Raw genomic sequence first — 27,813 nt, forward strand, 5'->3', positions numbered from 1 at the left:
AGGGGTCCTCCCCTAGAGGCTTGATGCCCCTCATCCCCCCATTTTTGAATGCAGCCCCTTCCCTGGGCTCTACCGCCCATCCCCGGCCACCTCGCTTCCTCTTCCGCGTCATCCTCGACTCCTCTGCAATGTGGCCCGAGGTGTCGAGCGGCAGCTTTGTTCTCCGCTCCTCCACCGCCTGTCGGCCCCCCCATCATCCCCCGCCCCGATGCCTCCTGTACATCCACATCCACAGGGCATGGGTGCCCCGGCGAACTGAGGGGCGCCACCTCCCTCCCTTCGCCCTCCTCTCCCTTCCCATCCCCCAGCCGCGGTCCGTGTCCTTTGCACTAAGGTGGGGCCCTGGTTGCTGCATTGCTTCAGGCTGTTGTGAAAGTGCTGCTGTGGCTTTCCTCCTCCCTGTTCTTAACACGTACCCTGTCGCTGTGTGTGTGTGTGTGTGTTTGTGTACTTACCTACACGTATATCTTGGTAGATGGGTGAATATCTACGTACACATACCGACTTGTGGTAACCTCCATGGGTATGTACATGGAGATAAAGGCTTGCCAGACTTCCCTAGAAATGTTAGGCTCTTAAATTGCTTCACTAAAATCTCTTCTCTCTTCACATAAAGCCTTCCAGTATAGGTGTTGAGATCAGTGTCCGTACATAATGCTTAGTACAAAAAAATTTCTAGAACAAATATATATGTTGATGTGTGTATGTACATACACAACCACAGGGAAGTGTGGTTTAAAAGAAGACTGGCTATAGCGCCTTTTCGTCTTGGATTGCTGTCAAAACACCATGCATTTTATTTTTTTAGTAAGGTTTTTTCGAGAAACAGTGACTGGAAGATCATTTATTTAATATTTGGAGGTTTTTAGGGGGCGGAGGGACCTTTTAGAAAGGGAAGAAACAACCATACAAGAAGAAATGATCACCAAGCAGCATGATTAAGAGCACTAGCTTTGCTACCTCTTTGTTTGTCATATCTGTAAATCAGCTTCCAGCAGCAGTCTTGTAGTGCTAGTCAAGCTTGGCAGTGTCTGTTTTAACCCCTCTCTGCCTGATTCATGCTTGTATGGTTAGAATTTTTAATTTGGTAAGACAGTTTTGCTAGGTGAAAATTTGCCATGTTAGGTGCTAGCCTGGTGCCTATTTGTTAATAAAGGCGGAGAAAGAAGTCTTTAACACTGAGTTTAAAAACATTCACAGATCTAAGAATTTTAGGAATGAAAACTGTTCTTAGATTGACATCTTTTCCTGCTAAATTATCTGTCTAGTTTTGGGGAAAAAACAGAATACGGAACTTGAAGATTAGGTAAAACATTTCTCTGTTCTGCTTTAGGCTACACCACACCATTACCATTTTTGGTCAATGATTTGCAGGCGAAGGCTTACCAGACTTTGGTAGAAATGTTTTCTCTAAATATAAAACCTCCCAATATAGGTGTTAAGATTAGTGTCTAAGTATACATAATACTTAGTTGAGTAAAAAAACAAACGAGCAAACAAACTCAAATTTCCATCTTTTCTTTCAAAAGTAGTCTTTAACACTGATACTTTGATTAACTATACAAAAAATCCCCAGTCACTTTATTCAGCTTACAGTTGTTAAATATTAAAGTAAACCATTCAGTTTTGTGATATTTCTCCTCAATATTATTAGCATTAGAACCTCAAAAATGATATTCATATTAGCACCTTTGCCTTTGTAGCACCATAGTAGTTTTATAGCAAAGGCTAGGCTTTGGGCTCTTTTATAGGTAAAGACTCACCACTAGATTAAGGTACTTTGAAGTGGGACAGAAAGCTATATTTGTTCTCATAAATAGGATCAAACTTCTTGCCTCTTAAACTGTTAATAAAATTTTACTAAAGTATTTTCATACACTTCTGGAAAGGTTATGTGTGTTTTATACTTTATATAACTCAGTCTATAAAGATTAGCATAAATGAAATGTAGGAGTGAGATGTTTTGTCTGGGAAAGAAAGGTAAAAGGAAATTTGAGGTAGTTATAGTGAAAAATGCATTTCAAATCTGTCCCAGTAATGTCAAGGAGATATAGTGCATATTTTATCTCAGAATGCCTATAAGAGACTGGGGAATACTCAGTTCTGTTGTAAGGTCCTCAAATGGATTTCTGCTGAACATTCAAGTATAATGTGTAGAAGGCTTTTGTTTGTTTTTTTTTACATTTCTATATGGCTATGCAGAAGTGTTGATTTTGTTAAGACCATTTGCGTCAGGTTTACAAGTGGTTTGCCCACATGTCCAAGATGGCTCCTAAGCTTCATTTTGTAAAAGTTGTTAAACTTCCTTTCATGAGATTTTTTGAATGCTTTAATAGTGATATTTCCTATTGCTGACAAAAGTAATTTCTCAGTTTGTCCACTGTATTCACACTCATTGAATATGTTGGGGATAAGGTGAGTACATTTATTTGGGGTGCTCTGATTTATGGATAGTGAATTAATAAGTTTTCAAGGCAGCCCCTTAACTAGTGGGTGATTTCAGACATCTACAATTAAGAATGTTGTGTAATTCAGCAGACTGAATTCAGATGCTATTCTGTTATGCATTAGCTTGTACAATATACATGGTAAATTAAACTTAACATTTTATGTTTAATCATCATTCCTATCTCAAATTCATATAGTTTCAGAGCAGGAAAGAACATTAGTCATAATCATAATCAAATTAATTTGCTTCAATACCTTGATTGTTCCAGATCATTGAAGTGAAAGTACAAATTTAAAGATGTCTTGGCTGTAGTGTAAAAAAAAGCCCGTTGTAATTCCTGAGGCAGAATTTGGTGTTTCTCTTGGTTGGCCTTTTATAAATCATGACCATACCAGTTTCATTGGGTGTGTTTTCAGTTCAACTAAGGCAGATTTTGATTTCAAATCTTTAGGTTTTAAAACAAAATTTGAACTGTTAATTTTCACCTGGTAGACCTAAATAAAGCTGTCGTTGAAAATCACTGTCAGCTACTCCTCAGATCTTAATGAAAGCATCTCCAGTGGGAATGGGGAGGTGCAGAATGGTATAATGGAAAGAACTAGACTTGAAGTCAAAAGAATTTGCCTCTGATACCTATAGTAGCTATATGGCCAGAGGCAAATCTGCCATAGCCAAACTTCATTTAACTCCTGTAAAATGGGAATAATAAATTTATCTAGTACCTGACTTGAGAGGATCAGAGGAAATAATGCAGATAAAACTTAGAAAACTTTAAAACACTATATAAATGTCAGTTACAGTTATTAATAATAAACGGCTTCAAAGTATCACTTTCTGAATTTTTGAGGTCAAGATGTAATGCTTAAATTTATTACTTTCAACACAGTTTTTTAAAGCATCTTGATAAAAAAAAGATGCCTCATTCACTATTCTAGTTCTTGTCCTAATGATGTTTATGAGTATGCATGTAAAGAGATGGATTTGTCTTACCTAGTCCTCAATGCTATGTGTATGCATTTGCAGGGCAACTGGCAAGGTTAGTTAGGCACAGAGCCTCTATTTAATTGTTCTGTTTGGGGATACATCTAAGTCCCTGTGAAAACTGCTGTAACCAACTGGGTTAACTGGTCCTGTACCCATTTTTTATAAAATTTGCAATGGACTTGATTGTGTATAGATATTAATGATATCTTCAGATATGATGTGAGAGGAAATCCAACCTGAAAAAGGCATTAATAATGTGATGCTGCATAATAGTGTTGATTTGCTCTGGGCCATAACATTTCTATGTATTTGCTTCCACTGTTGGCTTTACTTTCTTTGTTAAAGGGGATTCAACAGTTGGTTGTACTCTAGCAGCCAGCTAACAGTTTATTTGTTTATGATTATGGGGAAATGGAGTCAAACTTTGTCAAATAGAAAGTCTGTGATAAGAAAGTTGCTGAAAGGAGTTGACAGTGAGTGATTCTTCTTCCTCCCCAGTCAGCCCAGTCCTTGCAAAAATATTAGTTTGAAAGCTCTAGGATATATCATAGAATCATAAAATCTTAAGAGTTAGAAGGTCACCTAATCTAGCTTCCCATCCAGTTGAGGATTCCACTCTATGATGTTGCTGATGACAGATGGTTTTTGCATGTTTCATTTTTGTGGTTCAGTAGTTTCAGACCTTGTGACCTCATTTGGGGTTTTCTTGCTAAAGATACTGGAGTGGTTTGCCATTTCCTTCTCCAGTTCATTTTACAGATGAGGAAACTGAGGCAAGGTTAAGGGACTTGTCCAGAGTCACACAGCTAGTAAATGGCTGAGGCCAGATTTGAACTCAGGAATGGTCTGGACTCCAGGCCCTCCCTCTCTCCACTGCGCCACCTAGCTATGCCAGATTTCACTAGGCTTTTCTCTAAAGATGCTCAGGGCTGAAAAAATTACAGGGTCGCTCAGGTAGTTGAACTTGAAATTTTTTTTGTTTTAAATCTTAGTTTAATAGATTAGACTGTGTAACAATAGCTCACATTTGTCTTTCCATATAAGAGTCCTGTGAGGTAGATAATGTAAGTATTATTATTTTTATCTTACAAATGAGGAAACAGGAGCCCAAAGAGGGTGGCTTGTGGTATAGCTGGTCTCCTCTACTCTTAGTGCATTGTGCCATCCTCCTCTCGTAAAATCTATAGAAGTATATTTTCATATTGCTAATAAATAATATATAACTAAGAATGTACCTTTGGTTTTGCATTATCCATGATAAATTCAATGAATGATGATTTTGCATACTTTGACATGTTCAACTGAAAAGTAGCTTTTTATGAGAAGCATTTACCATGAATATGTTTCCTATTGTGGGTTTTTTTTTGTTTGTTTTTGTTTCTGCTTTTTGGCAGAACTACTTGTCTAGTCTCTAGTAGAGAAGTAGAGGGAACTTTTAAAATATCTTAGAGATTGTTGCTGTGATCTCTAGTTCTTTTCTCATTCATATCATTCATTATCTTACTGGATCTCACCTCTCTATGAGCCTTCATTTAAATGTTTATAAGTCAACACTAGCATGTATTGTATTATCCTATTTATGGAAGGATAATTAAACCTCTTTATTTTGCTGTTAAAAAAGCTGTGGCCCTAAACCAAATAAACAAAAGACGAGGAGATTTTGAGATTAAATACAGTAATGCCACTTAGGCATAATTTAACTACTGTTGATAGCATTACTTCTTAAAGTGTGCATCCACATGCTAGTACTAGTTTTACAAATTTGACTTTTTTTCTTCTTGTTAACTTTGGCGTTCACCACATCCCTAGTTATAAAATGAAGTGACTTTAGTTGCTTGTTGGTAGAGGTGTCCTGAGTTCCTTCAAAGTGAAAAAAGTCTTGAATTAGTTTTTAAAGTTGACAAGAAATACTATATACTTAAATGAGGAAGGTGCATTTAATAATTCTGTGGGCATCTCAAACTCAGCATATAAGAATTCACTATATTTCCCTCAACCCAATCCCCCTCTAAACTTCCTTATTTCTTTTGATAGTACTTTTCTGTCACTTAATTAACAATTTGGAATCATCCTTGACTTTTCTGTCTCCCCCATATCTACTCTGCCAAGTTTTAACCAATTCTGTTCTGTCACCTCTCCATTCACACAATCCTTATCACCACTCTCCTGATTGGTCTCTACTTCAGATCTCTCTTCTGCAATCCTTTAACGCACATCTGCCACACTGATATTTTAAAAACAAAAGATCTGACTGTTAGCCCTCTTCCCCCTACCCAGTCTTCAATGGCTCTAGGGTAAAATACAAAATCCTCAGCCCAGCATTTAAAGTACTCCATAATCTGGCTTCCACCCACCCTAATATTGTTTTATTAATCTTCGTGCTTTAGATCAACTGGCCTCCTTGCTCTTCTTTGTACTTAACATTCTATCTTCTAGGTCTGCCAAGTGGTCCCCCAGTAACTTTCTTCTTAACTCTGCCACTTATAGTCACTACCTTCCTTCAAAACATTGCTTAGGTATCACCTTCCTCCACAAAACTTTGTGTCCCTCTTACTTTTCAAGTAATTAACATTTTCTCTTCCTCTTGAAATAACTTTACAGTGATTTACTTGTACCTCTATATTGTATGTTTCCTAAGCTCATTGACACTGTTTAGCAGTGTCTTGTCGATCAAACATCCCCATCCCCACCCCACTCTTTTTTTGTCTGGACCTGTGATTTCATGGGGCAGCTAGGTGGTGCAATAGAGTACCAGGGCTGGAGTCAGGAAGACCAGAGTTCAAATGTGACTTCATACACTAACTAGCTGGGTGATCTCAGTCACTTAACGGCTTTTGCCTCAGTTTACACATGTAAAGTGAGCTAGAGAAAGAAATGGCAAACCACTCCAGTATCTTGCCAAGAAAACCCCAAATGGGGTCATGAAGAGTCATATGACTGAACAAATGTTTTCATAGATTTGGAGAAATACCTTCGGTGTGACTGATCAACACTGAGAGATTGTGACTTGTCCAAGGTCACAAATCACAAATGTGTTAGAAACCAGTCTTGAAACCTAGGTTTTCCTGAATCAGGCTGTCCCTGAGTCTACCTCACCTGCTTCTTGCTTTGCATAAAGTAGATAGTTAATGAGTTGTATTGAATATATAACACATGACTTCTGAATGAAGAAAGTTAAACTCATTTGCTTTTTGACCAGGAATCTTTAGCAGGTAAGTAAGGGCCAATTCTAAATCTTTTCCTTCCTGTTACTCTCCTTGAAGAATGGAGAAACTGAAGTTCACATTACTGGGTTACTAGGAACCAGTGGTTCTCTATTCATAGATTTTATTTTCCTTGAAGAAATTAAAAAATAAGAATCCATTTATTTTAGAAGTGGAAGGGAACTTACAAAAATCTGAAGCTTGTTTCATTTCTCTACTTGGTGACCTCATCTATTTCATTGGTTCAATATCTTCTAAGCAGATACTCTCAGATCTACATATGCAGCTCTACTCTTACTCAGTTCAGTATTACAACTGCTGCTTAGATGTTTTGAGCTAGATGTCACAGAAGTATCTGAAATTCAAAATGTCAAAAATAGAATTTTTTATCTTCCCCCTGCTTCTGAACTTTGTGTTATTGTTAAGGGCACTGCTATCTTTCCAGTCACCCAGATTCAAGTCCTCATTGTACATCACTCCGTTTATCCAGTTGCCAGATATTGCTGTATCTTTCTTTACAACATGTTGTGTGTGTGTGTGTGTGTGTGTGTGTGCACATGCGTGCATGTGTATGTAAATCCCTTTCCGTTCACGGTCGCTGCCTTCAACACCTGTCATGGACTTTTACAATAGATTTCTTTTTGATCTTCTTGTTTCAGTACTTCCCATTCTCATTAACCAAAGTGGTTAAAGCACAAGATATATACATTGATGATTCCTTATTCCCTCAAACCTCTAAATTTTATCAAATTCCTTGTTTTCTGCAGTATCAAATGCAAATTTCCTTGTTTGTCTTCACAACCTGGGCCCTACCTGTCTTTCCAGTCTACTTAGACATTACTTCCCACTATACTCTCTACAATCCAACCATACTTAGTGTTTCTTACACATGATACTATCTCTTATCTCCACCTTTTCATTGACTGTTTCCCATGTTGCTGAACTGCTCTTCCTTCTAACCTCTAGTTTTTGGAATCCTTAGTTTCCTACAGGATTCCATTTATGCCCTGCCTTCTGTAGGACACCTTTCTTAGTTCTTTCAAGGTTACCTCTGTTTGATTTGTATATATCTTGAATATACATATATTTGTATTTTGTCTACTTCATTAGAATGCAGTTTCTTTGAGGATAGGGACTATTTCACTTTTTTTTATATCCACAGTTCTTAACCTAGTGCCTAGCACATAGTAAATGCTTAATAAAATGCTTCTTGATTGTCACAGCTAAGGAAAGAGAGGCTAAGAAAATTTGTGACTTGCCCAAAGTCATCACTACACATAATTGAGCCCAGACTAGGTCTATTGATTTTTGTTTTCTTTCCTGCTTCTCAAGAAATAACACAGTAAAGCATAGTTATAACTTACTATTTGTTCCATTGCCTTCAAAGATTTAAAATAGTTTAGTGTAATTATAATGGTTTCATATACTGTTCCTAGGACTGTATAGAGGGAGCTTATGTCTATAACTCACCATGTATCTCTTTTATTGGTTGAGCCAGTAGATTCACCCAAGGGTCGTTGAATACCAGCCATGTATCCATTCCCTCAGCCACTGGATCTATTTCCGTATTTCAAGGAGTTTTATATTAAACCCCTCCCTTTGGCAATGGATCTTATAGACATGCTTTATGTTTTGTTTGTTTGGTTTTTGCTTTTTGGAGGGTAGTTGGGGTTAAGTGACTTGCCCAAGACCACAGGGCCAGTGTTTTTGTGTGTGTTAAATGTCTGAGCACAGATTTTAACTCAGGTCCTCCTGACTCCAGGCCTGTGCTCTTATTCACTGCACCACCTAGCTGCCCCTAGACATGCTTTTAAAATGATTAAAAATAATACATTTAGGCATGTGACTCTATCACCTACTCTCTCTTCAGTCTTCCTTTGCCACTAAGAGTATGTCATGGAAGGAAAGCTTATGCTGTGAGCAGCATGAAGATACTGGGTTCAGGAAAGCCACCTTGGCTTTGGGTTATAGGGTTTGCAGTTTCACTACTAGGGCAGGGTCAGCTCTATATGGCTTGCAGACTGGACTTAAAGAAGTTACTGGCCTATTGCCTTAGAGTATCAGCCCCCAACATATTTAAAGGTCATGCAGGCTTTATAGAGAACAGTGGAGGAAATGAGTCTTTCCCCATCTTACCCTTGGTGAGATCTTTACTCCTTTTAGTGGGCTAGACCACAAGTAAAGGAGGCAAGAGTCCTAAAGCACTAGGATGAGGAGGGAATAGCTTCAGAGGGTAGGTAGGGAAGAGACTTTCATCTAGGAAGACAGGTTATTCAACTCCTAGATCCATTGACAGCACAATTTGGGGTGGAATAGGCGATTGCTTCTTAGTTCTCCTTTAGCACATTTGTACTAAATGTTTAAAACTTCCAAGTGGAAAAGACGTTTTGTTTGGAGGGAATAGGAGAATTGGATTTTATTTTTATTTTGTTGAATATTATTTGTTTATATCTTATAATAGGATCAGAGGACATGGCATATATATATTTTGCCATTAGAAGGGAGCTAGGAATTTGAGGCAACACTATCCAAAGAGAGGAAGTGGTACCAGCAAGAGACTGATAGGGGAACCATTAGCCCAGGCTTGAGATTGTTGTCAGCAGTGAGAGGGATTCCATTTAGTGTCAGAGCAGCATCTCCTTTTCCACCCACTCATCCTTGGCATTGTAAGTAGAATGTTTAGTTTGGAGGTTAACATGAGTGTGAGCATGTTGTGAGATGTTAACTTGAAAAGTAATTTGTGCCACTTGCATACTTCAGTACTTTGATGGTTCTATGATCTCATTGATTTGGGTATTCCTTTCAGATTCCAACCAAACCTGTGCCTTCCTCATTTTGTCCATGACTTCCCATAAATTCTGCAAGGATCCATTCAACATGATGGGAGAGCTTCCTTTAGATCTCTTGACATTGTGTGGAACACCCAGACTGGCCATCAGTTCTCAAGATTTCTTGGAAGATGTAATGGCAGGGAGACTGAAACTGTTTCATTTCATGATTATTATCAAAGTGGGCATAAAACATGCTGATAGACAGCATTTGGTACAGAAGTCCAAAAGGAAGAGGAATAATGGTGAGGTGGTCCAGATGATCCTTTTTGTGATGACTTGCCAGTTGTATCAAACTAATAGCTAACTTGTAGTGGAACCATAGACACTCATAAGTTAGACCTAACTACATAGGAAGTGTAACTACACAAGAATAGATTTTGAATTTCTGTTGTGTACACTTTGATTGGCACTTGTTTAGACAACCCTGGGTGTGGGCCTTGTGTACCTCTACCTTACATAAACTGGAAGGTGGGCCTAAATTGGATCAGTCTGGATGGTGCTGGATTGCCTTTGGAAAGTTACAGTGCTTTTAATGATTGTAAACTTCTTGAAACTGACCCAACTTTTTCACCTCAGTTTTCTTCTAGTGATATTCTAGCTCCAAATAATGAACCCCACAGAATTAACATTGTAGATTACCTAAAGGGAAATGGAAGGTACATGAGAGGTATGAGTATTCCTAAGGAAGAGTTACATGGAAGAAGTAATGATAGATACCATCAGAGAGGTATGTCTGACCATAGAAAAAGGTGGGCTTTCCATGTAGAATATGTGCATATTGGAAGAAAGTTAATATGCAGTAAAATCTCAGTTATCCAGCATTGTCAGAAAACTAAAGATTATACTTTGTAGCAGTAAAACATTTTAAAATTTTAATAATTTTTTTCTAGAAATCTTTCTAAAGATTTTCATACTTCCTTGTCTCTGTAAGCAGAGTATACAGAAAATAACCTTTTTTGTTGACTCATCATTATGAATAGGGCTAAGGACTAAATCCATGATTTCATTTGTGGAGGGAACTCCCAGGTGAGGAAAGCCCCTTTACCAGTGCAAATTACTATCTTTTTTGCAATTTAGAGCTGCTAGAACAGTGAGACTTTTATCACCTGCCTAGTGTATAATATCATAAGGATCTTCATGATTTCTCTATTCAGGGTACCTTACTGCTTCTTTTGTCAGCTATTGTAACGTGCTCTAATAAAATGATGCTTTCAGAAGTTAAGTATGTAATGCAGTTTGACATGAAATGGTCAAAATCTGCTTGTGCCTTTTGTGTTCTCATAATGACTTCTCATAGTTTTACTCATTCTTCCTTTGATATGAGTCAGCGTTCTCTTGCTCTGTCAGTACTGTTTATAGCAGCTCCTTTCTTCCAATCTCTTGTAGACCAGGAAACCAGATAATGGCTGTGTAAAATAGAAGTAAGTTTTTAGTGAATACTGAGGGGCTTTTACAATGCATAAACTTCTAGTGCTTAAGATTTAATAATGCCTGCATAAGCTAGGCAGAGACAATTTTTTGCTGGGCTATTTCAGATTATCTGAGAAATGAGGTATTGTATAATTATTTTTAATTCAAAGAGTTACAGTGACTAGAGAAATTGCCAAACTGTCTCCAGGACATTATTTGTAGAGGCTGCTAGATGGTACATACAGTGCTAAACCAAGAATGAGGGCAACCCTAGTTCAAATCTGTCTTACATGTGGTACTGCCCATGTGTGGGCAAGTCACTTAATGCTGTCTGTATGTTTATATATCTGTAAATGAGAATAATCCTAGTATCTACCTTCTAGACTTGAGAGGATAAGATGAGATATTTGTAAAGTACTTTGCAAAATTTAAAGTGCTATATAAATGCTAGCTGTTACTATTCTTGTCTACATCTTGCTACTCACCAGGAATTGAATGTGGGGCTTCCTGTGCTACTTATATGTTTAATTAGGGGAATCTTCTTAATTGGACAACTAAAGGAATATGTTGGTATGTTAACATTAGAAATAGAAAGAATGCCCATGATGTTAATTACTTCGTCTTGAGTTTTACTTTTTTCAGTGACTAGATATGGTCCTTGATGCCATGGGATCATAGATTTAGATATGAAAGGAACCTCAAGGCTATCTAGTCCTGTCTAGCTTGTTAAAAAGGCACTATTAAGAAATGATGCTATAGTTCAGAGTGCTACATGTAGAGTCAGACCTAAATTTAAGTCCTGTCTGTGACACTTAGACTTTATTACCTTTAGCAATCAGTAAATCTTCCTTAATTGATTTGTAAAATGAATATAATGTACTACCTACCCCACAAGTATGTAATGAAAAGCATTGTAGCTGCTCCATTTTGGCTTTGTCATTTTTGCTTACGTTGTTCTTTTGACTTTGCTTTTTTTTTTTTTAAGCTCTACATAATTTTCTTATGTCTTCCCTTGTTTCTCTAAATTCTTGTATTTGCCATTCGTTACAAACAGCATAGTATTTGCTTGTATGGTGGTCACCATTAGCATGGAGGAAAATGTGGGTGTATACAAGCTTGTTTATATATGTATATTCTTATAAATGTATGTGTATGCATATAAATTCCACTTTGGAAATAGAAAACTTAGCTTTCATCTCCCATTTTGCCTTGTGAAAGACAAGGGTAATTGGAAGTTTTTTTTTTTTTGTAAGCTAAGATCAGGTGGTGTACCTTAGTTCAGTGCCTGCCTTAAGTCTCTTAACTTTTGGGGACTAGCAATTTAAATCATCATTACATTTGACTGTCAGCCTTGTGAACGATGATTAAACAGAGAAGTATGGTTTTCAAAACTTATCAACTCTGTCAGTGTTGAAATATAATGGTATAGGAAACTGGGTTTATGTTTTATGCTTATGGACTTTAAAATACCTAGCTTTTCATTTTTATGACAACACTTGCATTCCTTTTTTGTGTAAATAACTTTTTCAAACTTATGTATGTTAAGCAGGTCTTCAATATAAAATTTTGTTTCTCATCCCCTTCTGCCCAGCCACTGTGTAGGCTCCACCTGTAACAAATGAAAAACAAATAGCCAGTAGAGTTGGTACTCTGTTAAGTCATGCTTTAGCCACAACTATTTTTAAATAGGGGGTGGTGTTCTGGGAGACTACTGTTTTCCCGTGGTCACTGAGAAACCGAAGTTGTGGATAACATATCTTTTTAAGGTAATCTCGAAACTCTTGTTTTAATAGCAATCTATTTTTGTTCTCAAGATTTTCTTTCCTACAAGCGTGTAAAATGTTCTGTATTCAGAGGATCACAGTTTTAGGCTAAGTTGCTGCAGATGGCTGCTTACACAGAGTTTGGTCTTTGGTGTGACAAAACTGCTTTTAGTATACATTTCTTCCTTCCCTCTCCTTTAATCTGTATTTGGTGCAGAGCAGCTTCAGTCTTGATTGTTTTGAGCTAAATTAGTTCCCATCAACTATAGAATTTTTCTAGGATATATGAAGTTGGTGAGAGGAGGAAGTCATGATATTTTCCTGTTAGTAAAGTATTGTTATTATAATGACTTAAGAATAAAGAACATACATTTTTTAAAAAACTATATGATACTGAGCAAAAGGCCTTGTTCTGGGGATAATGGATTCTGTATAATAAATACTCCAATAAATGTGTTTTCTAGTCCATTATCTGTATTTTCAGAGAACTTAATCATTACTATTTTACTATGAAAGTTAAATTATAGGCAGCAATGGAAATAATAACAAAGTAACACTAATTTGTAGTTCCTTGAAAAATATGATGCCTGCTATAGTTAATAGCTTCATAGGAACAAAGCTAAACTGAGCCAGAAAGAAGGGAAGGGGAAAGGTGCACAAAGAGTAAAGAGACTGTGTCAGGGCCTAGGAAACTGGCCTAATGAATTACATCATGAAGTTTAATCTAGTTCTGTGACTTTAATTCAGTTCTCTTTGTGCTTTTTAACAAGCTAGACAGGACTAGATGGCCTTGAGGTTCCTTTCATATCTAAGTCTATGATCCCATGGAATCAAGGACCATATCTAGTCACTGAAAAAAGTAAAACTCAAGACGAAGTAATTAACATCATGGGCATTCTTCCTATTTCTAATGTTAACATACCAACATTTATTAGTTATATCTATGTGTCCTACCTGGGTTTTTGGAGTTTTTTTCCCAATCTTTGTATTCCCAGCTTCCAGCTGAGTACGTTGGTCACGTAGTAGACACTTGGTAATTATGAAATTGAGAACTAGTTAGGTTAAGTGACTTAATTTCATTGCGCCTAGTTATTGACTCAATCCATTGCTTTTTTCAGCTACGATTTGGTGGTTCTTTTTGGTCATCTTGGATATTTTTAAACAGCATGAATTTGTAAACAGTTGCCGATTTGTATTGGTAAAGGAGTTCTTTGGGAGCTCCTTACTGGAGATTTGAGCCTTGTGTGGGACAAATAGCAAGAGGCCCAGTTTATCTCTGAACCTTAGAGGAAAGGAAGGGAAATGATGTATAATAAGACTAGAAAAGTAGGTTGGGGGATGGGTTTTAAATATTTATGAGCAGAGGAGCTTATATTTGAGCCTAGAGTCAATAGGAAATCACTGGAGTTTATTGATAGTTTTTACTTCTTTCCTTACTATCCATCTATTCTCTTTATGTAATTACTTTCCTTTTTTAATATGAATCAATTGGGTGCTATTTAATCCTTGGGGGGAGTATGGTATAGTGGGTAGAATGCCAAACTTGGAGTCAGGTAGATCTGGGGTCAATCCTGCCTCTGATACTCTGTAAACCTGGTAAATCACTTAATCTCAGTTTCTCAGTCTCAGTTTCCTCATCTGTAAAAGGGATTAATAAGGTGCCTCCAAGGGTTGTTGTGAGAATCAAATGAGATAATTGTAAAGTGCTTAGTACAGTGCCTGGCACATAGTAAACACATTATAAATATATTTAAAATTATAAATATACCCCTCATAAATAACCAGCATTTAAACACGTAAACATCAAGTATGTGATGTTTTATTTCTCCCTTCAGATTTGTCAAATTGGAACCAGGACAATTATAAGTGTTTTAGTATATCAGGTAATAAAGTTCCTTTATCTAAACAAAGGAACAGTGTTGCAGCTCCACAGTGGTCCTTAGGTAGATCTCATTTCTGAAAATTGAGTCATCAGGGCATGTTGACATGGTGCCATTGGAAAGTACATAGGTGCAAAATTAAAAATCATTACTTGGATGGAAGTGCTGCTTAAAAGGTTTCAGGACTTAATCTTTACAGTGAGCATGGCAATGGTGGGGGAAAAGCTCAAGTATGTATATGTTTTAAATTTTATAGTCTTTTTGATGCTTCTGCCTTAATCCCTTTGAAATCTCCCCTGACCTTCATTTAACCTTAATTTGTTCTTTCTGCTTATACATTATTTTCTTCCCTTTGGTCTTTTACTGGTCCAGTAGAAAGGATGCTGGGTTTGGAGTTGGAGGGCCTCAGTTCAAATCCTAGCCCTGCCCTTTACTATGCCTGTGTTGCCTTTGGCAAGTCCTTTAACTTCATTTGAAAGAAAAACAACAACAAAATGGAGGGGTTGAACCAGATGACCTCTGAGGTTCCTCCCTACTCAAAATGTATGATCTAAGACAAATAATCTTCAGGTTAAATCTCTACAATTCCATAAGCTCCAAATTGCTATGTGTGTATTTTTGCTAAACTATGAGTAGTACCCTTTATCAACACTGGCATATAGGCCTTTTCTAAAATATTCAGTATAGAGAATGTTAGAAAGAGTAAGGATCTTAGAGGATAATCTAATCTAAACCCTGACTCAATCACTAAATGAATATTTTATAGGTAAAGAACCTCAGACCTAAGTTATTTTTTCAAAATCACACATTGACATGATGACATTTTACCTTATGTTGATTTTTATTTTGCTTATTGGCAATCCTTCCTTCCTCCCCTTCCCTTTTTAGTAGGTTGATAGTGTTAAAATATAGGAATATAGATTGATAAGTAAAATTGAGAATTTAAACTTGATAATTACTACAACTGAAGTAAAATTTAATTCTTATCATGAAACAATTAGCCTACTAATTATTCTTCATCCATTTGGTTTTTCCTGTGTGGAAAATAAGGCCTAAACCTTGACTGATGGTGAATTTCTTTAGGAGACTACGGTATTCTAGAATTCAATCTGTTCAGGTCAACATCAAATCATTACAAATAGGAGTCTTCAGTATCTCACAATCTGTAGGGAATCCTTTCATGTAGCCTCAGTAGTAGACATCCTTTTATGACAGTGGTAAACACTTGTTCAACATACATCTCCCTGTCTTTTGACTCTTAACATTAACCATCAGAGGGTCATGGAACAGTTATATGTTACTTTTTTTTTGGAATCTTGCATGATTTTGATATTTGCATGGAATTAAACTTTGAGGCACCAGATGCTTTTTTTAATAGCCAGCAAATATGTTTACCTTCCACATATTTGAAGATAGCTAGCCCAAAAACCTTCCCTTATTTAAGGCTAAATTTTTCTTTCTGACACTTGGTTTTTGTTTCATTCCCCATTCTGATCACTCTTGTTTAGGCATAATCTGACTTACTAGTATTATCTCTCTTAAGGTACAAAATGAGCAAGATATGTCAGATGTAGGCTGGGCCAAGGAAAGGTACAGTGAAACTATCTCCTGCTTTGAGTTGGACACTGTTCTTGTATTAATGCAAAGTAATATTGCAGTTACATCACATGATCCTTCTTTCAAGCCAGATTTTCCCAATTTTATTCTTATACAGCTGCTATTTAATTCAGGCTCTTATCACCTCTTGCCTAAACTTACTATTACAATATCTTACTATACTTTACAATATCTTACTATAAATCAGTCTTCCTTCTCAAGTCTCTCTTCAATGTATTCTCTGAGACACAGGTATCTGACATCTGATCACATCATTTGTGTTCTGTAAACTACAGTGATTCCCAATTATTTCTAGAAGCAAATGCAAACTTCTCTGTTTGGTACTTAAAACCTTTCACACCCTGGCTTCAACCTATTTTTCTGGCCTTATTATACATTAATCCTCTTCATGTACTTAATTAGAATGACTTGTTCTTAGTGAGTCCATGTGGACTCTCAATAGTTACTATTTTCTTTTTAATTCATTCATTTAATAATTTGAGAATTTTGCAAGGTATTATGACAAGCTCACTGATACATAGTTTCCAAAATCTGCCATTAATCATGAGTAGATAAAATAAAGAATGGTCTAGAAAAACACTGGTGTCATTAGTTTTAAGTAAAGTAAGAATGATTTATTAGACTTTTTAAAATACCACATTTTAATATAAAAATTATGTGAAGAAGTTTTAGCATTTATCCATAATTCCATATGTATTTTCTTTTTGTAAGTTTTGGTAGTTTTTATAACCATTATAGCCAACTTATTTCTAGATGGATCATAATAAATAGTATATGGATTTGTTCATTGTAGTTGCCTCTTGTCAGTACATTTTTTTCTTGTTCTGTCATTCTACAAAATAACAGAATCTGTTGAAGTTAGAGCTCTTTCTTTGCATCTGAGAGTTGAGTGTTAGTATTGTAAGGACTTTCGATTTTTAAAAATTGTTCTCATTAAGTTGACAGTCATTTTTACCAGCTTAAAAGTTTTGATTAACTAGTTATAATTTAACATGCTTAACCTAATTAGCAATAGTTAGTATTATTTGTGTCTTATTTTGGGGGGAACTTTTCAAAAAGGTATGTTTTGACATGGTAAAATATGTAATTGTTTTACCCTATAGAGATTAATCATGTTATTTGCGGTGGGTGCATTCTAGGATTTGTCCGTGTTAGTGGCATTTTTTTGTGATTTTATAATAAAAGTCAGAAATACATTCCACCTTTAATCAGGGAGAGGTTAAGATAACCAGTCTTTTGATTTCATGAAGGACATTGTGGTATCTCCCCTCCCCCCTGCCCCAATTTTTACTGTGTTTTGGAGATCATTGACTATGTCATGAGAATCCAGAGATGATAGGGATTTGGGCAGCTAGGTGGTGCCGTGGATAGAACACTGGACCTGGAGGGAGGAAAATCTGAGTTCAAATGTGGCCTTAGACAATTACTAGCTCTGAGACCCTAGGCATACCACTTAACCCGTATTTGGCTTAGTTCCTTAAAAAAATGGGACATGCTAGAGAAAGATATGGCAAACCACTCCAGTATCTTTGCCAAGAAAATTCCATGGACTTTGTCTTATGGGGTCACATAGAGTTAGATAGACTTAACAACTGAACAACAGTCTTAATTATCTCCTACAAAAATTATCATTTCACATGATTTATTTCACCCAGAAAATTAGTTGAGCGTCAGGGTTCATGTTATATCTAGTGTGTTCTCTAAGTTATAAATACGTATATCTGATTTGCTTATGGTGGTATGTATCTGCATAGTCTTCCTATCTATTTTGATTTTCCTATTAGACTCTACTGCCTTCATTGCAGCAAACATTTGAAAGGGGAAATGTGTATGTTGAAATGCATAATATAGGACAACCCCAGCTTGGAAACAAGTGTGTTCCCTAGCTAAATTTAGAGAAATTAGCCCCAGGATGATGATTTTATCAGCCATAATAACTTTGGAACTTAAAATCGATTTTTCTATAGAAATGTTATTACGCATAGTGGTTAGGCTCCCAGGCTAACCCACACAATTCTGTTTAACCTGGAACATAGCTGGGAATCTAATTGTCATTTATGGCATTGTTTCTGTGGGCAAATGCATTCCATGGTGAGAAGAAAATGTAGTGGCGGAAAATGCTGATGTTCCCAGTCATAGCCAATGCCAGCTGCCAGGCTTATGAGAAGGGAATAAAGCAACAGCAGGAACATTTCTTTCCATCACATAAGCTTCTTGGCTTCCTGCTGCACGGTGAGAAGAGAAAACTCTAGAAATACTTCTGCTCTCCCTGAGGTCCAAGTGTTAGTTGAGAAAAGCACCATCAAGGAGCCCAGGGGTGTGCACAGCAGAGCAGATGGGCAGTGTGGAAGTGGTGTTTGCAAGTCAGGTGTTTGCAATTTGGGGAAATATATATAGCTCCCATTTTGTTATTGTTATTAGGCAGTGTTAAATGTCTTAATTATTTGCAAAAGACTGAAGTGAACTTTGTCTTCTGTGTATGGTAACAGGCCTCAGGAGTACAAGTAGCTGATGAAGTATGCCGCATTTTCTATGATATGAAGGTTCGGAAATGTTCCACACCAGAAGAAATCAAGAAAAGAAAGAAGGCAGTTATCTTTTGTCTCAGTGCTGACAAAAAATGCATCATTGTGGAAGAAGGCAAAGAGATCTTAGTGGGAGATGTTGGTGTAACCATTACTGATCCTTTCAAGCATTTTGTGGGAATGCTTCCTGAAAAGGATTGTCGCTACGCTTTATATGATGCAAGCTTTGAAACAAAGGAATCCAGAAAAGAAGAGTTGATGTTTTTTCTATGGTAAGCATCACCAAAATGTGGAATTTAGTTGATTTGAGATGATAGTATTTTTTTATGATATCATTCTGGGACTAAGCTTTTTTGTTTAATTTTTGTACTGAGAGCTTAATATAATCATGGGAATGCTTAATTTTGGTTAATCACTTCATATTGTCCTTAATTTGGACCAAAGATGTATGGGATACCATTCAGAAATTTAAATAACCATATATATATATGCCACAATCTTAGTTTTTCCATGAAATAAATTCTGGTATAAACAAAAGGGAAGTGGTATTTTGTTCAAATATGCAGCTTTTTTCCCCATTGCATCCTGTCTCAGAAATGCACTTACAGGTAGGTGTACCCTGATTAATTTTCCTCTTTTAGCTTTGAGAGCTGGGAATTGTAATTTACAAATTACATTTATTCATTAAACACATTAGTACCTACTTGTTCTACTACAATACCTTTTCTGTGGTATTAAAATGCCCTGGGGGTTAGCTAGGTGGTACAGTGAATACAGCATCAGCCCTGGAGTTAGGAGGACCTGAGTTCAAATTCGGCCTCAGACACTTAACACAAAAAACTAGCCATGTGACCTTGGGCAAGTCACTTAACCCCAATTGCCCTACTTTCCCCCTCCAAAAAAAAAGACCTGGGATTCTTGAAGGCTATACCATTGGAAAACATCTCTGAGAGGTTCTATCAAGATAGAAAGACTGAATATGAATTCAGCAGTGGACTGTATGTTTACTCTCTTGAGGACCAGCCTAACTAAATTTAGAGGCTTATTATAAGGTTGGTCTCAGCTATGACAGCTCTTAGAGACATTCTACCAAGTTAAAAGTGAACTGTGATCTGTATCGTTGTAGAGAATATAGATTATAGCTATTGAAGCAAATGTAGAGAACTTTGCAACCTGATTCCTTATTTTACCTTTTTCAGTCTGCTCAAATTAAGATGACTGACTAGTCCGGGTCCCAGGTAATATCTAAAGAGCAGGCTCTATCAGCTTTCTAGTTCAGGACTTTACCTGTATAACCTTGGGAGGGTCCCCTAACATTTCTGGTCCTGTTTCTTCATCTCTAAAACAAAGTGATTTTATTAGATGTCTCTAAGGTTTTTTTCCCTCTATGTATTCTGTGATCCTGAACTTAATAAATCTGGAAGAATTACATATTCACCACTAGCTTATTTGTAGACTTAAAAATGCAAATGCTGCTTTTTAAAATTAAGAGTCCACCATCAGTTATTCAATTTGATCTTTCTTTCTAGAAAACCCCAAATTAAAAAGATTGCTGCTATAAAAGAACAGAGGCAAGATCATGGAATCATAGATAGAGAGGGGCAGCTAGGTGGCACAGTGAACAGAGCGCTGGCCCTGGACTCAGGAGGAGCTGAGTTTAAATTCAGCCTCAGATACTTGATACTTACTAGGTATGTGACCTTGGGCCAATTGCCTTGCCTTCCCCCTCCAAAACAAAAATCATAGACAGTTGGAAGGTACCCCAGAGATCATTGAGTGAGAGGGCTTTTATTTTTTTTAAGAGGGGGGAAGGCAGGGCAGTTGGGTTTAAGTGACTTGCCCCAGATCACACAGCTAGTTTTGTGTTAAGTGTCTGAGGCTGGATTTGAACTCAGGTCCTCCTGATTCCAGGGCCAGTGCTCTATTCACTGTGCCACCTAGCCTCCCCCAAGTAAGAGGGTTTTTAACGTAAAATCTGTGAACTTATTTTAAAAATATTTTGATAATTGTATTTCAGTATAATTGGTTTCTTTTTAATCCTGTATATTTTATTTTATGCATTGAAAAACATTCTTAAAATGGGTCCATAAAGCTTCCCCCAGATTGCCAAAGGAGGGAACATAACATAAGAGGTTAAAAACCCTAATCTGGTCCATCTGCATCATAGATGAATATTACAGATGTCCCCAAGAGATTGAGTGAGTTGCCCAAGATCCCATAGCTAATAAGTGGCAGAGTTAGGATTAGAACAGACCTGCACAATTTATAAACTTATTCAGTCACAGATAGGTTATACTATACCATACTAGAGACAGACTAACAATGAGTCATGTGACAAACAGGAGAGAGTGTGCAGTGGCAACCCTACATATGAAATCCTTTGGGCCCTGCAAGACTGTATGTTGTGCAGGCCTGGATTAGAACCAGGTCCTCTGACTCCCAGTGCAGTATTTTTTCCTTTGTAGTTGCTCTGGCATATGTAAAATACCTGGTTATGCAAGGAAAAAAGAGGTTTCTTGTGGCGCCTTGGCAGTGTGTATGGGGGTCAAGGGGCAGGACAGATAGTGTGTGACTCCTGCTTGAAAAGGGAGATACAACCCCATCCCATTTTAGTGTGGAAAGAAACTGGCCTCTGAGCTTTTGTGATGGTGACAGGCCAACTAGAAATGTATTGTGGTATAGAAAGTAGCCTCAGAATCACAAAGACCTTGATTTAAATAAATTATCTCTGTCACACAGTTGTGTGGCTCATGAGGTAAGCCACCTACCCTGACAATTTTTCAGGCAGCTATCTAAGATAATAAGTTGCTGAATTTTGATCTGTATTGGTAGAGGATATTTTTTTATCAGGCATACTCCCCCTCCAGAGGGTAGTGGGGGGCAGCATATTGCCTTAGAAAATCACATATTTATTAACGTTTATGTTCTGTTGTATTTTTATTTATTTTGTTAAATACTTACCAATTATATTTTTAATCTGCTTTAGTACTAAGAAGTGTGGGGTGATTTCTGCCTTACACTATTGAAATCACAAGTCCAGAACAAAACTGACAAATAGAAAGGCCAGCAAAACTTAGTTTTATAACTTTGCTCCTTGAGGTTTGTACAAATCAACATCGTTAGTGGTTCTTTTCTTTCTGCTTCTCGATGTAGCACTTAGGTTTTCACCTTAAAAATAAATCCACTGGGACTTTTTGAGAATAATGCAGTATTAGTAAAAAGTAAAATGGTGACAGAAAGGTAGCAGAAAGAAATCAAGGGGGAAACTTTGTTTCCTCAGGTACCATATTAAAAGAAATACATAGTTTTTATCGATAATTCCTAGAAACAAGAATTTAAAGATTATAGGTTTGTGTTCAAATTTAATAATATTGATAAACAGACTTTCTTTTGCCTTTTTTGGGAGGGCAGTTGGAGTTAAGTGACTTGCTCAAGGTCATGTGGCTATTTTTTGTGTTAAGTGTCTGAGGCCGGATCCGAACCCAGGTCGTCCTGACTCCAGGGCTGGTGTGCACTGCACCACCTAGCTGCCCCTTGATATATATTTTTCAAAATTTTCCCCAGGATCGGATTGTATTACTATTGTCTTTTAATTGATTACTAAAGTGACATGTTTTTTATTAAAGTGACTTATAACATTTCAGTATAATGTTGCTTTCAAAAAGGAAAAAAAAATAAATCTAGCTGTTAATCTTTAATTTTCTGTCAGGTTAGTATATATTTCAACATGAGTTCAAACAAGGCATAACTTTCGTATCCTAGTAATTGTATCATAGTGATATTTGTTTTTGCTTATATTTTGGGTAAAGGGAAGAGGATCTGTCCATAGCAGAAACATCTATGAGTTCCCTATGGGAAGTATTCTGGTTTCATTCCTGTATCCTGCAACTTGACAGTGGAGAGTTATTGGAAACCCAAATCTAGTGATTGAACATAAACTATCTCAAGGAAGCTAGGGCTGGCTACTATCGTTGAGAGGTTCGGAGAATTGAGGTTCTGCATACCCTTTAAGAAGATATCGCTAGTTCTTCAAAATTATAAAGGATGAGATCTGAAATTCTTATTGCATCTCATTTTGTCTAAATGCTTGAGTTGAGGTAAACAAGATATTTAGAAAGGTCAATAATTCCCTTTCCTAGTAACTCTGATACACTGATCACTTACATACATTAGGTACATTCTTCTCTGAAAGTTAGGGAGTATATTAGGTGAAATCTGTCAGCATATGATTTTTTTACTTGACCATTATTGATAAATCAAAGTCTTTGCTTTGACAACATGTTTAGGAATAGTGAAGTAATGCAAAAGAAGGGCTAGCACTACTTAACGTTTTTTTTGGTTGCAGCACTAGTATAGTGTGGGGGTGCACCTAAAACTGGGGAAGCAGTGAGAAAGGTAGGGTTAGGTTGAGGAGGAAAGAAGAGTTTGCTTTCAGCAACTCTTATTTTTCAGGACATTTTTGCCAAGAAAAAAGAAAAGCTTAAATTGTTTTTCAGCATTCCTTCAGGAGCAGAATACATGAAGTTTTATCTTAGTGAGAAGTGATATTGACATTGACAATAAATTGACAACTTGTGAATGGACATTGTTGCTGAATACTATGTATGGCTCATAAATGGAACCATTCTCTGATTACTGTCTCCATTTTTATTCTTATTCTGCATGCCCTTAGAATGTACTGATAATCCCTTCCAACTTTGAAACTACAATCCATAAGTCTGTCTTAGCTATTCTGAATGACTTTTCCCCTTTCCCACTTTCCCTATATCTGCCTGTGGAAATCACTTCTTTCCTTCTAGATTGTGGTCAGAAGTCATCTTCTTATAAAGTTTTCCCTGCACTTAACCCAAAATCAAACTCTCACTACTCAAATTTCTCAGCAGTTTTTGTAGTTATCACATTGATGCTTATTATGCCATTGGTACTTAAATATATTTGTGAAATGAAGTATGCTCCCTAGACTCTCTTAATGTTGAATTGAATTATTATTTTTAACAAACTTTTTGTACTTTTTTCCAGGGCACCAGAACTAGCACCTCTGAAAAGTAAAATGATCTATGCAAGCTCCAAGGATGCAATCAAAAAGAAATTTCCAGGTATGAATTAACTTCCTGATAGATTCAGGTCATGGGAACAATGGATAGAAGTTGAAAAATGGCGGTTTTAGACTTGATGTGAAGAAAAACTTTCTCATAGTTAGAGTTATCCTAAAGTGAAATGAACTTCCTTGGGATTAAGTGGATTTTCCCTCACTAGAGGTATGAAAACAAAAGTTGGATGTGGTTTGAACTAGATGGTCCCTTCCTACTCAAATTCAATGGGAAGTTCCTCAAAGACTATCTATCCCTTTCTTCTCTCCCCTTGCCCCCACCTATTTTTTGGAAGTGCAAAGTTTTATTTCTGGAAGCCTATTGTCCAAAAGAGAGATGCTTATCAGTGCGTCCTTTGTTTCAAAAGTTAAAGAGACTGAGTACAGAGAGATGGAAGCATCCTCTGCTAACCACAATTGGTGCCGTATGCTGGTTGTGCCTGCTACTTTTCTTGGCTGTGTATTCATTTCGGTTCTAAATGTGTGATTTAATTGGTTATCTTATACTCTTGTATCTTCTAAGTAATAAACTGTATTGTCTTGGAACTTAATGAAATTGAATTGCAAAAATAACTTTGCATAAATGATAAACTTTTGAAGAAAGACCCTTGTGTCAATGCAGGGACTGATTAATGGTGAATTAATTCTCTATAATGGTGAAACATGGTTTTGTGCCTCTGGACAAAGAGATGGCAGACTATGGTTACAAAATGAGGCATATAATTAGCTGTCTTTCGAGTACTTAGGAGGCTATCATGTAGAAAAGAAATTAAACTTGTTATATTTTGCCCTACATGGCAGAACTGGAAGCAGTGGGTAGAAGTTGTAAAAATAAGTACATTCAGGCTTAGAAAAACTTCCTAAGAATTAGAATTATCCCAGAGTAGGAAAGGGCTGCCTCTGAAGGTACTGGGTTCCTCCTTATTCGTAGCCTTAAGCAAAGGTTTGATAACTGTTTGGTGTGGTTCCTGTAGAGAAGATGGTTTTTGCGTGTAGTTGAACTAGTTCCTTCCACCTTGGAAAAATCACAGAAAAAAGCAACCAAGAAATTATCAATAACTACTAATTCAGTGCTTTTTTACATATATAAAACATTGTCTTTCACAAGTTATATTCTGTATAACAGATCTTATCTTTTTAATTAATAATTAAGCACTGTCCTCAAGGAACTTCCATTCTATCAAGGGAGACAGACATGTACAGATATAAGTAAATACTGAAAGAAATAGAAGGTAATTTGATGGATATGTCATTGACTGAAAGATGCAGAAAATACAAGGTCCCACTGTGTTCATTGATTATTTAAAAAAGGATTTGATATTAGTAGGGTGAAACACTCATTTTAAAAGATTTTCCTCCAAAAAGATGTTAAAATCACACAAGATTCCTTGAAAAAAAATGAGAACTTGATTCTATGGCCTGATTATTAATAATAAAATAAGGCATATATGCTCACCAAGGGTGTTTGCCACTGGCAAGGAATATGTCCCCACTTAGTCAAAATGGAAGAGGAGGAATTTTCTTTGGTGAGGAATTTCAGATGCATTTGTTGGTAAATTATAGTGTGTTGATTGAAACAAGCCCTTAAATATTTATATTAAATATATCAATATCTTCTGTAATGAAATGAAATATATGATCACTCAGCACAAGAATTTAACTGAACTATACACATAGGAAAAAAGCATATGAAGAATGTAACCAGGAAGATGTGAGTTCAAGATTCAGCTGTAGCCACTTACTGGCTGTGTATTTTTGCCAAGAAAACCCCATGAACAGAGTCTATGGGGTCACCTAGACTTGGACACGACTGAACAACAGTAACTACAAAGAGAATGAGTGCTTTCAGCTTTGTCATCTAAATTCTTCCTGAAACAAAGATTTATCTTATTTTTTTTACTTCGATATATTTCCAATGATGCCATTATTTGTGTATCATGAAAAAATTAAGTTAGTGGTTCATCTAAAGGGCACTGTAAAGGTGCATAGCTGGGACAAGTGGATATGCTACCAACAAAGAATTACACAGGCATGTAAAAATAAAGAATATCATAAGGAAGATAGACCATAAAAGGAAGTGAGCCAGTTATGTAGCAGAAATGAGGAATAATTAGTTTACATGCTTCAGTAGTATCAGTACAGTGTAAGAAATAATAGTAGCCAACAGCAGCAGCAACAGTAGTTGATAGTATATTACAACACTATAATATTCCATTATAATCATGTACTGCAATTTGTTTAGTCATTCCCCAAGAGTTTAATGATTTTTAATTTGTGACATAGAAAAGCTGTAATATTGTAGAACTCTTGTGCTTGATTTGAATAAAAAAAAGATTGTTCACAACAATTGAAACTGTTAGATTTCTATATTGATGTGAAATAACTGGTTTTTATAGCTAGCAAGATTCTTGATGGAAATTTTCCAGCCTTGATTTTAGTAACTCTCAATTAAAATTGGTATTTCATTGATGCTCCAAACCAAGGCTGTCAGAGCATCCCTACACTGATCTCAAAAATTTAGCAATTAGATATAAATTGCTTCATTAAGTGAATTGTGATTTTTTTTTTTTCCCCTCCTACAGGCATTAAACACGAATGTCAAGCAAATGGACCAGAAGATCTCAATCGGGCTTGTATTGCTGAGAAACTAGGAGGGTCCTTAATTGTAGCTTTTGAAGGATGTCCTGTGTAGATGATCATTCAGTGCCACAAGGTTGAAAAGCTTCCATGTTTAATATATCTTCTTGCTAAATATGTAAAACAAATATACTTAGGCCAGGGTTTCACTGAGGGGGAGCTGTCTTGTTCTAGATGAAACTAGATATTATATAAACCTGTATAACATAACCCTAAATAAATCTAAAGTCTAAAGTTTCATTGGTTGTAAATTAAATTTTTGCTGTCTCACAGTCTTTTTGGCAAGTTGGCTTTAAGATTATTGTTTTAAGCTCAGGGTTTTTAATCATACAATTAAAACAAAAGAAAAAAGTGGCCATAAGGATAGAATGGAGAATAGGCATTTTTGTAACTTCTCTAGTTACTGTCTCTCCTTTGATTACCATATTGTTCATAATCTGATGGCAATTTAGGCCCATTTAAAAAAAATTTCCTTGAGCTAAATAAAAACTTGGCTTTAAAGGCTTAAATGAATGGAAAGCATTTCTCCTCAAAAATTCTAAAACCAGTACTAATCCACTAAGTACAATAGTAAGTCAAGTCAGGCTGTCTTCACTTTAACAGTTAAATGTGTGATAAAGACTGCCTTAAATTTGTGTACACAAGTAGTAAAAGCTAATCTTTCAAAGCAAGATTTAAAGCACATAGAACACAGGAAGCAACTCCTCAAACCTATGGTAAAGCTTTTCTATTCACTGGCTGTGAGACTTTGTTCTGATGAAATAATCGCTCATTCTGGAAATCACAGTGCATTTTGGAGTGATTGTGGAATACCTTTATGTTACACAAAATTATGACACAAAACAAATTCTAGCCCTGCAGTTACTTGGTTTGTCAATGAAGATGACAATGTGTTGACAAGCTAGGGGGCTTGTGAGATCTTGAATCATGTATCCTTCAGAACTATCCTGCTTCTAGTACTGTAAACTATGGAAGATCATTAAGCAGATGTTTACTTTGGGATGTGGGGAGACTTCTTAATTTCCTTATAGAGATAATGTTGATTGTATGTGACATGGGTAACAGGTATGAAACATAATACTCACTTTAATCATCTACTTTATGAAAGCTTTCAGTGATTGTCTTAACACCATGGGCATAACACTTTTGAACAGTGTAGAGATGCACAAACAAATCTAGAGGTAGCAGATTGGCTTTATTTAATAAAGGAAGCATTTTTAACTAGTCTCCTGTGTAATTTCTTCATGTGTTCATTCAGGACAGAGGATTTTCTTATTTCCATGGTTGTTGTGAGGACCAATTGAGACAATATATAAAGTACTTTGCAGATTTTAAAGTGCTAAATAAATGTCCTGTATTATTCGTTAGTCTTTCTGGGATAAGAAACATTCATGACTTACACAATCCTGGTTCCAGAACAAACTA

At 36.4% G+C, this 27,813-nt stretch overlaps 1 protein-coding gene and 1 long non-coding RNA gene across 2 annotated transcripts in view; one reads left to right on the forward strand and one right to left on the reverse strand.

Annotated features, from left to right (window-relative positions):
- Window positions 1-1,772, reverse strand: part of LOC138151894 (uncharacterized) — a 23,729-nt gene extending 21,957 nt beyond the window's left edge. The window contains exon 1 of the long non-coding RNA XR_011165960.1: window positions 91-1,772. This is a non-coding gene — a long non-coding RNA (uncharacterized lncRNA). The remainder of the gene's footprint in view (window positions 1-90) is intronic.
- The window catches only part of DSTN (destrin, actin depolymerizing factor), a 27,973-nt gene extending 359 nt beyond the window's left edge, over window positions 1-27,614 (forward strand). Inside the window, exons 2-4 of the mRNA XM_069075457.1 lie at window positions 18,627-18,934; window positions 23,682-23,758; window positions 26,334-27,614. Coding sequence (XP_068931558.1) covers window positions 18,627-18,934; window positions 23,682-23,758; window positions 26,334-26,443 — 495 coding nt within the window. The 3' untranslated portion in view covers window positions 26,444-27,614. The remainder of the gene's footprint in view (window positions 1-18,626; window positions 18,935-23,681; window positions 23,759-26,333) is intronic.
- Window positions 27,615-27,813: the final 199 nt, after the last annotated feature.

This window comes from Petaurus breviceps, unplaced genomic scaffold (assembly GCF_028583685.1).
Source record: "Petaurus breviceps papuanus isolate PSGF00001 unplaced genomic scaffold, PetGlider_PUasm1.0 90919, whole genome shotgun sequence".
In the NCBI taxonomy this organism is placed as follows: Eukaryota; Metazoa; Chordata; class Mammalia; order Diprotodontia; family Petauridae; genus Petaurus; species Petaurus breviceps.